General features: G+C 51.7%; 1 protein-coding gene across 3 annotated transcripts in view; it reads right to left on the bottom strand.

The window, feature by feature from the left end:
- TRAM2 (translocation associated membrane protein 2) overlaps positions 1-8618 on the bottom strand; it is a 111999-nt gene extending 103381 nt beyond the window's left edge. For all 3 annotated transcript variants that reach the window (XR_009047961.1, XR_009047960.1, XM_057698616.1), the window contains exon 1: positions 8396-8618. Coding sequence is in view for 1 of the 3 variants with exons in the window: in XM_057698616.1 (XP_057554599.1) it covers positions 8396-8515 (120 nt within the window). In the remaining 2 variants the exon portion in view is untranslated. The remainder of the gene's footprint in view (positions 1-8395) is intronic.
- Between the last annotated feature and the right edge of the window lie 4376 nt (positions 8619-12994).

Raw genomic sequence — 12994 nt, 5'->3', positions numbered from 1 at the left:
CCACTGAACACGTACACGCGCACAAGCCAGGGCCCCGGGCCACCAGGCAGGGCAGATGCTGGCTACTCTGCCCAGGACAGTGACCTCTTCTTACTCTTCCTGGGTCCCCCGTCAGCCTTGGACGGGCCACACGGCCTCTGACTCAAAAGTCACAGACAAAGCCCACCCCCACCCCCCCATCCCAGGCGATTCCTTTCTAGGGGTTTTCTTCTCCCCTACCCCCGGGTCCACTAAGCTCTAGGACATGTCAAACCCAAATTTAGGCTAGATTTCAATGCAAGTAAGAAATGAAACCAAGATCAGAAGTTGAGACCATGACCCCAGTGGAGGGCAACCTTTTTCTCATTAACCCCAAATCTACTTGGCTGGGGGCGGGGGGGGGGGAGGTGCCTCCTTTCTGACGGGCAACTGAAGTGTTACCCACGTGTCCCAGCCCCGTTCTGCATCAGCATCTTTGGAAGGCACGACCGAGCCGCAGGGCAGCTGACACCCACAGGAAGCAGCGGGGCACAGACGGCGCCGTGCAGCTACCTAGGGGCAGAGCCCTAGGGACCCTGTACTCGCCCCTCCACCACATGGTTCCCAGCCCAGGCTCTGCCTCGAGGACCCTGGAAAAGGAGCACAGGCTCACACGTCACACCAGAGACCAAACCGTAATTAAAAAAAAAGAAAAAACCAGTGATTCCCCACGCCCTTCCACCTCCACCAACCTCCTCCAAACAGCAGTCACAAAAGCCATACAAATAAGCTCTTCCTTGCCCATCGAGGTCAAAAGTTGATCCAGTACAAAGTCGGACAGCAAACCAAACACACTCCAAACCCCAGAAGTGTTGGGTCTGAAAAGCCCCACCCCGCCCCAAGTTCCGAGGACTCCTTCTCAGCAGGAAACCGGGCATTGTGAAGGGGCCCTGCGACTTCCCGCAGGACTCCAGGAATCCAGAGCGGAGGCCTGCCTATCCCGGGGTCTCTCCTCCTGGTCAGGAGCCCCCAGACTGCCCTTAACTTTCGGGAAAGAGGCTGATAACACATCCCCAGCATCTCTCAGCCCAAAGCCACGTCCTCACTGACTCAGTGCTATCTTTCCGAAGATGCCAGCAGTGCACCGGGCATGCAGAATAGATGGGAAACACTTGCTAACTAACCAGCGAGGTCCTGGGCTTTCCTCAGAGCCAGGGGGCAGAGGTCAACAGAACGGGGATGGGCACGTTGGTATACATTACATCCCCACCCTTTGCCCATAGGTAGGCACATCCTTCTCCCTCCCCAAAGCCACAGAAGTCTTCACGATGGTGGCGATCATTAAAACCTCTCTTTTTAAAATTCTCCATGAAAACAGAGAGTATCTGCACCTTTATGATAAGGATGAAGGAGCAAACTGTTTAACTAATGATACTCTGCCCTTGCAAAATGCAGGGGCTTTATTAAGAAACCCTCTTCAAAGGCAGGACAACTGAGGCTCTGAGGATGATGTCCTTCTCACCCCAGGGGCGACTCTCGCCCCCACCAACCCACAAGGCACATCACGGATCCCGCTGGGGTGTGATGTTGAAAATCTTAAGAAACCGTACGGAAGAGTTCTCTGAGCCTCAACCAAGGTTCCAATCAATGAAGGCCTCTGAGTGTCAGAAATCACACCACACACCCACACACCCACTCACTGCCTTTGGTCAGTTCACTCATCTGCGAGGCTGTGACATACAAGATGCCGAGGAGTCGCCGCCACGCTTGTCCTCTGACTGCTGACCACTCAGGGTGTTGGGTCTCTACTCAGTTAACCCCCCTCCACCAACGGCAATGGCTTGAGGGTGGGGCCCAGTGGTCTGTAAGTTGCATCCGCCACTTTCATCAAGCTCAAGACCTTACTTCTATCCACAAACAGTCTATCAGCTTTAAGCTACCACACCACGACCTCCTTGAAGAGAGGGACCCCACCTCATTCCTCTGCATTCCCAGAGCTCCACACAGGCACACAGCAGGCACTCAGTCAACAAGCAGCTGCCGACGAAATGAACACAGCACGCTGGGAAGGATGTATCCATCGCGAGGCTTCTGCACACACAGTGGCATGCAAAAGCAGCGCCTGGAAAGCCAGTGAGCACACGTGTAAAAGTGCACTGGGCTTGAGTCAGATGACGTGGGTTCAAGGAGAAATTCACTCTACCGTCTGGGGCAAATCACTCAACCTCTGGGGTCTTATTTTCCTCCTCTATAAACACAGTAGATGATGTCTAGGTTTCTCTTCAGTCCTTAGACTTGTAAAACGTGAAGAAAAGATGTGCCCTTGAGCTATGGCCACAATATTAACTTGATGATAAGGGCCATGAAGATGTAACAGCCAGAGGCAGTGATTCTCACGCAGATGTAGGCTAACCGCAGGCAGTAACTTTAACAGGGGGTAAAGCCTCTGCCCACGCGCCCACGGTCACATCCGATACACACATTTGGGTCATTCTCTGGAGTCTCTTTCAGGGACTCATTGCAAACGGCAATGACTCTTCCAGGCAGAAAAGCCTCCAAGCGGAACGATGACCCGCAGACGTTACTTTCAGGTAATAAACAGATTCCACTCAGACAAAGAAAAATAAAGCAGCCTGTGGCTACATTCCGTAGACGCCCCATTCGTGGAAGCATCGGGCTGAGCTCTAAATGTGAGCCAGACGTGACTGACTTCTTGTTTTGGCTCCGACGCTAACTCGGAGCGGATGGTCCTTGGCCAAGTGTCTCCTCTAGGAGCCAGGCTCGGGATGGGTATGACAAGCCCCATAAACCATCCAGATTACAGGGTGAGGCTAGTAAAGCATTGCACAGATGGAAAGAGCTGCCAACCCCTCGAGACAGATGAAGAAAGCCGTCACGAGGCAACGTGGCTCGAGCAGAGAGCCACAGAGCAGCACCTCACCGAACCCTGCGTGCTCCCAAATTCCCTCCAGGGACCTCCCAGCCCCCCCACTCACAACTGGGCTCCGTTCCTTCACGCAGGGAAGCTGTGCGAACCTACACCGTTCAGGAGACCCGCCTGCAAAGCTCTTTAAACCGCAGTCAACTGGCAACATTAACCAGCTGTGACCGAGCTGGGCTGGGCTTCCTTCCACTCGGGACACTTGAGACGTGGAGGTAAGTCAAGGTGAAGCAACAGGCTGTGTACGAGATAAAGGTCTGCTCATAAAATGAGAAGGGCTGTGTCGGGAGCTGTGGTAGTAGCTTTACTGTTTTCTTTTCCCTTTTTTTGCCCCCCTCTTCTTTAACCATTAGGTACCAACGGATACCAGATACACAGCACCGGATAAAAAGGTTAAGAGATCGTATCGGTAAAGTTTCCCACCGAAGCCTGCTAAGAGCACTCTGGCTGATGAGAAAGCACTTGTGTCGTTTGGGAACCCTAATCCGCTCTTATCAACCCTCCGGCTCCGGCACGTATCAGGGTGGGAACGGGAGATTCACCAGCTCCGCCGCAGACTGCTTTCTGGGGCCCCTGCCCACGATGAAGCAGATCAAAAAGGAGCTCACGCCTGCCAGAGGGAAGTTTTCTCCATAGCAACACATGCAACTCTGCAAACAGGCAGGACTAAGGCGCTCTGTTGTGACCAGGCCAGACAGCACCCCCAAGAAGCAGCGACGGAGGATGCAGACAACAGAGGGAGCGAGAGGAAAGCGGCCCCAACGGAGCTGCCACGGCAGCAGCTCTGAGACCTTCTAGCACCCCCGGCCCACCTTTCCAATAAGATGGACAACAGATGTTCTCCATGGAGCAGGGGACAGAGGCACCCAGGGCAGAGTGATCACCCGCTTTGGAGCAGATGGCTGGCTCTGGAGAACTTGGGGGAAAGGTCTCACGGAAAAAAAACACGTCGTATCGAAACTGAAGTTCAAGCCAGTCTGATGGTGGAAGGCATGCTCACACATCCAACAGTGACGCCAATCACCGTGGCCACCAGCGTGGTTGCTGAGACCATCCGTCAAGCACCCGTGTGCCAGGCCCAGTGCAGGACATTTGTACCTGCATCCTGCAGTGAGGATTAAACACTCACTTGTTGATCTACACCACCTTCCTGGACGTCACATTTTTGCCAAGGGAAGAAATAGGGATCACCGAGGTTCCCTTACATCCCATAGGACAGGGTTACACCTGAGGCTGGACCAGGAGGAACACGAGCTCCAAATCTCTGCTCCGTTGTTCAGATCACTGAAACGTGGGTAGAAACCTAACCACAGAACAAGGGCATCCAAGAGACTCAGTGACCCTTCTCGGCTTCCCCTGAGTCATTTCTCTAGGCCGCTGATGGGCCGCATAAGTCAGCTGGCAGAGGAACGTCTTCAAAAGTGCATTAGGAGTTAGTCAAAGAAAGGCGACATCTGCCCGCAGATGTCCATCTGTGCCATGCACGCGGCTTTCTGTATTAACAGGATGTAAGCAGCACTATCTTCCAGCACTAACGCTGTGGGGCAGGGCCAGCAGCCTCCCTTCAGGTTGTGATGCCTACAGGTATGCCTGGGAGGATGTGGACTGGTGCCCCGGAACCCGTGTTCTGCCAGGTTGTGACACAACAGGCTCCCACTGTACACGCTGGAAACACATCACCCTGACAAGTCAACCGTGGTGTCGGCAACCAGGAAGGAGGTCGTTCCTGGAGAAAAGGTGGCTCTACCACATCTGCCTCCAAAATGATTAAAAAGCAAAAACCAGCCTCCACCCCCAAAGTTCTCTGGGTCCTAAATGCTTAAAGTCATCAAGGACCAAACAGGAACCCAACCTCCAAATGATGGGCCCAGAATTTCAGGACCATTTCCGCGCTGCAGAGCCAGCAGCGCCTGCAAGTGAGCTTTGCGACAAACAGAAAAAAAAGTTTCTGTCTTGAAATGACATTTTAGAGGTAACGTACAAGTGGCTTCCTCTCCGCTGGACGTGCCCCCTTGTTCTCATTCTCCGTTCGCTAATGAGTGCCTTTTCCTCTCTCTTCCCCTGCCTGTTTCAGTTTGAAACGTGGCACCGGAGGAACAGGACACTAGAAAGGGAAGGGAAAGGGGAGGGGAGGCGGCTTTCAAATCTGACACACACCCCACTGGCTGCCCACACCCTGAAGGCCGCTCGGGCCGGGCTCCACCTCAGACAGGCCTGAAGGACTGAAGTGTGGAGTAGAAATCCCTCTTGCACCACCTCTCCCCAGCAGAGTCAAGAAAGAGAAAGCTGGAAGGGAAGGAGGGGGGAAATAAAGCTCCACATTCCTGACATTTTTTAGCCAAGTGCTGTGGCTGCACAGAACAGCTCAATTCCAAACAGCCCGCAGGATGGAAAGAAAACCTGGGCTCAGGGGGGAGAGCCTGCCCCCAGCCTCGGAAATGGGAGAAGGAACCTCAGGAGGGTTCAAAACTGAACCAGACGGAGGTGGGAAGGGAACCCTTTCTTGTGTGTTCCCCAAAGGAAGTGATCCCAAGGGAAGGAACTTGGAGTCATCATCTCCCAGGGGACAGAACTAAAGTCCTGGGGTCCCTGTAGGGGACCTGGATGCTGGAGAGCTGACCAGTGAGTTGGGGAAGGGGCGAGGCAGGGAGGAGGTGGAGACCAGTTAGGATGCAAGGGCCGTGGCTGCCTGGTGTGGGGGGGAGAGGGCCCCAGCTCATTGGCAGAGGCTGAGCAGGGGACCCCAGAGGGAGGAGTGGCCAGGAGTCTTGCTCTTTGTGGGAAGAATTATAATTGAGTTTTCCTGACTCAGCTTCTGAATGAAGGCATCTAGCCCTGCCCAAGTTAGAAACCCAAAAGCCTGCCGTCCTCTCTCCCTGCCTCCTCCTCCCCTTTGCCACTCCTTCCGTCCTTACTTCTAAGAAAAAGAGGGTTGTGTTAAGTGCTGGCCTGCCCCCCACCATCCGAATCCCTACCTACACACACACATACACACTACCCTTCCAGGGAAGAACCCAGATGACCCTGAGTGCTAGCTAGTAAGTCCCCTGCTGGTTTACCCCAGCTGTGAGGATGCCCATGTGTTTCTCTGAGCTCCCCCAAAGAAACTGAGTTGTTTCTGCTCTCATTTGGTAGGGAGAGCAGAGTTCCAGAAATCTGAGTCCCCCCCAAACACCCTGTGGAGAGTAAATTGGTAGGTACAGACAATGAAGACTTACTGTGTGCTTAGCGCAGCAGAACACGCGTGCTTCATAAAGGAGGTTTGGACACGGTCCTCCTCCTCCCAGACCAGCCCACGCCGGCCCACAACGCACCTCCAGTGCACCTTCCCAAGGAGACAACCTGTCCTGTGGGCACAGATGCTGAGGGGCTAAGGTTCTATCGGAAGTGGGTAGTGGGACAGGGAGCCCACAGGCATTTCAGCCACGGCCCTTTCCACACTCCCCAGTCCAGTCCCAAGACGGGGAGGGGGCAGGGCAGTTTTTTTGTTGTTTTTTTCCACCCTGGGCCTTCCTCCTCTGTCATGTACTGTGATTAAGGGCTCCTAGCACTTTCCACCCTCGGTCAGGTTTAACCAACAGGACTTTCCACCAGACCAGAGGCAGCAAGGGAAGGCAGTACCGGGCTCAAATACTCGGCAGCTCTCTTTGAGCAAAGATACAAGCAGGTAGAGCCACCATCCTTAATGAATGCCGGAGACATGGCAGAGAGACCCACCAGGCTATGCAAGAGACATCGCCAGCTGCAGAGCTTGTGGCTGTGAGGGCTACAGCTGTCATGTGTGTCTTTCCAACCACACCCTCCAAGACTGGTGACAAGGCACTGGGAGGCCTCTTACAATGGAGGACAGTAAGGAAATACTGAGGGCCTTGGCTGGACCAAACAAATTCTCTCCTATCCCTCTAAGCTATTACTATGATCAACAGTAACAGGGTTTCAGGAGCAAACAATTTGCTTTCACACTGGTAGAATCTGTTACAGCTTTGCTGCTCACATGATCGTAATTAAACCTCGCAACTACGCTGTGAGGAAGACAGGTTTCACTAATCTGTAATGATGGGGAAACTGAGGCTGCAAGGCTGTTTTTTATTTCGTCAGATTAGTGACAGAGCAGGGACCGTAAAACCGGGACCACCCTGGCTTGACAAAGCCCTTGCTGCCAATACACCACGAGAGCTGTTGGGGCGGAGGGAAGGCGTAAAGGAGGCCTGCAGACCCCAGTCCTAGTCTCCAGGTTACTTCCTACAGACCCTGAAGCCCAGCCAAGGACACATGCACACATCCAACTCTGTCTTGGCCACCACAAGAATGTCCCCAGCTTGAGGGCAGCTTTACTGGCCAAGCAGGGCTCTTGTCATCCTTAGAGAGGAGACAGGGAACCCAGAGGCCGAGGGACACGGAAAAGGAAATTAGCCACGCCAGGAATCTTCCATCTCCGAGGCAATTTATAGATGGTTACAGCTTCCTAACCCATTCCTGAGAACACAGATAAGCTGCCGACGAAGTGTCACTCACGTATCTGACCCTTGAGACAAGACAGACCATGGCAAGTCCTACACTCAGCGTCTGCCAGTTCTCCCCACTTGTGAATATCACATTTTTCTGGCTGTGGGGAGCAGGGAATCCTTCCCATCAGCCCCCTTGGATTCCGACTCATTCAGGCTTACTAAAACTCCCTGTTCTAGGAGGCCTGCCCCAGCTGTCCTGAGCAGGACCCTGTCCTCTCCCCGAACCCGCACAGCTATGAGAGAATCACCTTTCCCCCCAAAAGCAAAGGGTATCCCTGGCCTTTGCCTTGCTCCTGTCATGCAGAGAAGCTCTGGGTTCATCACAGGTGGATCTGAAGGAATAGTTCAGAGTGAAACAGGGTATACGAAAACTGGCCTTTTGGGCAAGAGCAAAATAAAAAAAAATGGGGGTGGGGGGAAGAGGGGTGGCGGGAGGACGGCAGAAGGGCACTGCTGGGATGGGGCCAGGGCCACACGTGAACACTCCAAGTATGGCCCAGAGTTGAGGATGCAGAAGACCCCGAAAATCAGGTGGGAGGTGGGAAAGGGCCGGCGGGGTCCCTCCCACTGGAAAAGCCCGAGGAGCTGGCTGCCACGGCTTGGGAGGGGGAGTTGTGCAATGACCGCGGGTCTGGGAGTCTCCGGGCTTAGCTCCCGGACACCAGAAAGGAACCCCCGCTGGGCGGGCCAGGGTGGCAGCTCTGCGGTTGGTTCGAGGCCAGGCTGAGGATTCGGGGCTGCAGAGCGAGCTGCAGGGTACGGTTGGGTGCCCAAGGGGGCGGCAGAGCAGGGCAGGCGGGCACGGCGCGGGGCTGGCGGCGGTGTCTGGGCTGACCAGGAGGCCGAGGGGCGCACGGTGCACAAAGCCGGGGGTGCAGGGGAACGACAGGGCGACCGGGCAGCCGGGCGCAGACGCGGACCCTGGAGACCTGCAGGGGGACGCCGGGCGGCGCGCGAGAGGGGCGCTGCCCGCCCGGGTGTCGCTCACCTCGAACATGAGCCCGATGAGGACGCAGAGCACCAGGCAGAAGCCGATGTCCGCATGGTTGTGGATGACGAACTCCTGGCTGAAGAGCGGGTAACTTTTCGTCCTCCGGCGGAAAGCCATGGCAACGGGCGCGCACGGCCGGCGGGGCCCGCACCCGGCGCTCACGAGCCGCCGCGCAAACTTCTCAAGCCCCGGCCCGCTCCGCCCGCCGGCCCGCCGCCCGCTCGCCAGTCCAGCGCCCAACAACTTCTGGGGCCCGCCCCCTTCCTCCGTCCGCCCCCGCCCCCGCCGCCCGGAACCGCCCCCGGCGCAGCCCCCTCGCCGCCAGCGGCCGGCACCCCGCGCGCCCGGCTCGCTCGGGCCCCGCCCCCCGCGCGCTTAACCCTTCCGCTGCCGTGGACGCGCGGGGGCGGGGCGGGGCCGGGCCGGGGCGGGGCCGGGGCCGGCGCGCCCTGCTGAGTGCCCCTCCAGCCTCGCGCCCGCGCCCCGCAGTGTTCATCGCGCTGCCAGCCGGCCGAGGGGCGCGCGGACTCCCGGCCGTGCCCGGACAGGAAGTGGGCCCGCGTTTCCCACTCCTCGGCGTCCGCTCCTTCCTCCGCGGGAAGGGAAGGGCCGCGGAGGCCGCCGGCCGGCCGAGGCTTTGGCCGCGCAGCCTGGTGCTTCCGGGGGTGCGGGCTGTGACCCTGGGGGGCTGAGAGCCGCGCACATTCGCTGCAGGGAGCGGGGCTGCAGGCCGGCCTCCTCGCTGGCCACAGCGCCCTGCACGATTGATAATGAATGGACGGTTAACCACGTATTCACTGAGAGCTAGAGAGGGTTAGGCACGTTCAGATTGCGGGGGTACATGCAGCAAAGAGCCAGCCCTCGGGGAGCTTGTTTTCCAGTGGTGAGGGGGAGGGGCGGGGGGAGGGGAGAGGAATGGCTGAATTGGTCCAGTTGTGCTTTCTTAACTTTTGAGACCTTTGTGCTACTATAAATTAGTTTTACACGTTTTACCCAAAGTCTGCCTTCGATATTAATTGATCTGAAAAAGTGGAAGAATAAACAATGAAGAAGAAAAGAAAGAACTTTCTCATTGAAAGTTTCTGTTTAATATTAAGTTTTAAAAGTACTCACGGACAGGACAAAAGCTATTTTTCATAAATTAATTTCTATTGGCAAATATTGCATTTATTCCTACCAGTAATGAAGGAGTCTACTAATCACTTTCCAGATGTACGAAAGTACAAAATGAGCAAAGAGCTATTTAATTCCTAGTCCCTTTTTTATTAGGGCCACAGCTATTTCACTTCTAAGTAAATACGATTGCTTAGAAATGGCACAGTGTATGAAATGTGATTGAGTCTGGACTTATCTGGAGTTCCGAGATAAATTTTCCATCTTAAAGTTTCTTGACACCAGTATTTAGTCTTTGGTCTTTAATTCCTTTATCTGACATAAGGAAATGAGAAAGTAATGCCTATATTGGACTCAACGTAATTTAACGTCAAGACTGACCTTTCTTAAAGTTGGACCTTAATCTCTTGAGGAATAGAAAGATCCAGAACTCTGGAACATCTCAATTTTCCATCTGTGAAAGGTGTTTAAATCTTAAAACTGCAGCCAAATCTATTAGGTTGAACCCTATGAAACTTGATTTCTTTATAGGTCAAAACTGGAATACCGGCATTTCAGATGGTTCAACCTAATATTTCCCTTGTATTTCCACAGGACCATTTGTAGAGGATGTGGTGGTGGGTACTTCTTGCAAAAGGTGAGATATTGCTATCCTCTTAACATTAGGAGTTTAGCTGGAAAGTCCTGGGATACAGTCAGGTGTTATAACCTTCACATTTATAAATGAGGAACATGAAATAAAGGGGATGACTTAGGGCTCATACTGATGACCGCCAGCTCTTCCAAATGTAACTGAACAACTAGACATGGGATTCTTAGCTGTATAATTAGATATTTCATTACCTTGAAACCCCAAGGAGGAAGTCCTAGATGCCTACTTCAGCCATCACAACCATCTCTAACTCCTAGTTTCAAGACCACCTTCAACCCCAAATGGATCTCTTCCCAACCCCTCTCATGCAATCAGTCATGGAGTCCCATGAATTCATACCTCAGAATCTCTCCCCCCACCTCTCACCTCCACCACTCTTCACAGGGCCCACACTAACTACCCATGGATACACTGTTTCCAGTATCCTTCCCCTTCAACACATCATTCCTTTAGAAACATCTACTGAGCACCTACTAAGTGCCAGACACTGTGCTAGTTACTGAAGACAGAAAGATAGGACAACCCCTGTTGGTGGTTTTAAAATATGTCCTCAAGTTCTTTGATACTCCTCCCTTCAAGAGATAGCGATTAATCTCCGTCTTCCCCTTGAGTGTGTGCTGGATATAGTGGCTCATTTTTAACAAATAGAATAAGTGATGGTGTGTGGCTTCCAAGACTAGGTCATAAAGGCATTTTGTTTTCTCCTTTCTCTCTTGATCACTTGCTCTGGGGGAAGTGGGCTGCCGCATTGTAAGGATACTCAAGCAGCTTTATGGAGAGGTCCATATGGACAGAAACCAGGACCTCTGGCCAACAACTAGTGCTAACTTGCCAGGCTTCTGCATGAGCCATCTTGGAAGCAGATCCTCCAGCCCCAGTCAAGCCTTCAGATGACCACCGCCCCAGCTGACCTCATGACTGCAACCTCATGAGAAACCCCTAGCCAGAACCAGCCAGGTAGCCACTCCCCAATTCCCGACACACAGCGACTGTGAGATAATAAACATCTGCTGTTTTAAGTCACTGAATCTTGTTGTCATTTGTTATGCAGCAAGAGGTATGCTGGAGCTTACAATCTATTAGAAGAGACAGAGGCATCGTTACAATTCAGTGTGTTCACGGTGACTCTAAGAACAACTTGAAATATATACCCTATGAGCGCAAAGAAAAGGTAACAATTCTGTCTGGGATGTTGGGAAGAGGACATTTGGACTGGACCTTTATCTAGTAGGATTTTACTGATAGAGAATGCAGGAGAGGGGTGGGAGATGAATTTTGGAGACTTAAGATGGACCTGGGTTGTGACAGGTTTCAAATGCCATGATAAAGAATCGTGACTTTCACATATATCAAATCATCATAAATATCTTACAATTTTATTTGCCAATTATACCTCAATAAAGCTGAAAAAAAATTTTAAAAAGCAGTGTGACTTTATTCTGCAAACAATGAGAATTTTTAAAGCATGACCAACTCTGTCTTTAAAGGAAGACCACTTGAGAAACTATTATAACAGCCCAGTAAACAAACAAACAAACAAAAATGCTTCTCAAAGAATAGTGATGATAAGAATAAAAGAGAGGTGAATTATTTCAGGGACACTGCTGCAAGGGTTAATTAATTGGACTTGGTGATTGCTTTAATATATGATGTATAGGAGTTGGAGGAGTCAAAACTTCAGACTACGATGACATAAATGATGGGACCATTAAAAAATGTACACGGAACAACAGAGAAAGAAGTGTCATAAGAGAAGAGAAGCTGGCCTCAGCTTTACACAAGCTGAGCATGAGGAGTCTCAGGACGTTCAAATAGATGTTTTGACAGGTCAGTTGGAAACCACTGGATTGGATTAAGGGAGAGAAAGCCAGAATTAAAGGTATTTGTGCTTCATCTGCAAGGGGACTGCTGAAGCCATGAGGTTAACTATTCCCAGTAGAGTGTGCTGAGTGAGGAAAAGCCTGAGGTCAGCAGAATCCGAGGGACCCCCCCAACCCTGAGAAGGAAGGAGAAGGAAAAGGAAAGGGTGGGGCGGAGGAAGCCATAACACAAGCATTTCACCAGGGCAGGTTAAACCAGGCAGAAGGAGAAGAGGACGAAGCCCCTTGATGCAGGCATTGTGGTCTTTGAGGGCCCACTCTTTTTTTCTAAAATTTTTTAATTGAAGTATAGGTGATTTACAATGTTTCAGGTGTACAGCAAAGTGATTCAGTTATATATATATATATATACTTTTTCAGATTCTTTTCCATTATAGGTTATTACAAGATATTGAATATAGTTCCCTCTGCTATACAGTAGGTCCTTACTGTTTATGTATTTTATATATAATAGTGTGCATCTGTTAAATCCCGAATTCCTAATTTATCCCTACTCCCCCTTTCCCCTTCGGTAACCATAAGTTTGTTTTCTATGACTGTGAGTCTATTTCAGTTTTGTAAATAAGTTCCTTTGTATCAGTTTTTTTAAATTCCACATGTAAGTGATATCATATGATATTTGTCTTTCTCTGTCTGACTTCACTTAATATGATAATCTCTAGGTCCATCCATGTTGCTGCAAATAGCATTATTTCACTCTTTTTTAATGGCTGAGTAATATTCTATTGCATATATATACCACATCTTTTTTATCCATTTATCTGCCAATGGACATTTAGGTTGCTTCCATGTCTTAGCTATTGTAAATAGTGCTGCTGTGAACATTGGGATGCATGTACCTTTTTGAATTAGTTTTTGTCTTTTCCAGATATAGGGCCAGGAGTGGGACTGCTGGATCATATGGTAACTCTATTGCTAGTTTTTTAAGGAACCTCCATATTGTTCTCCATA

The sequence above is a fragment of the Hippopotamus amphibius genome, chromosome 11 (assembly GCF_030028045.1).
Source record: "Hippopotamus amphibius kiboko isolate mHipAmp2 chromosome 11, mHipAmp2.hap2, whole genome shotgun sequence".
Lineage (NCBI taxonomy): Eukaryota > Metazoa > Chordata > Mammalia > Artiodactyla > Hippopotamidae > Hippopotamus > Hippopotamus amphibius.
This window is presented reverse-complemented; position numbering and strand designations above follow the sequence as displayed.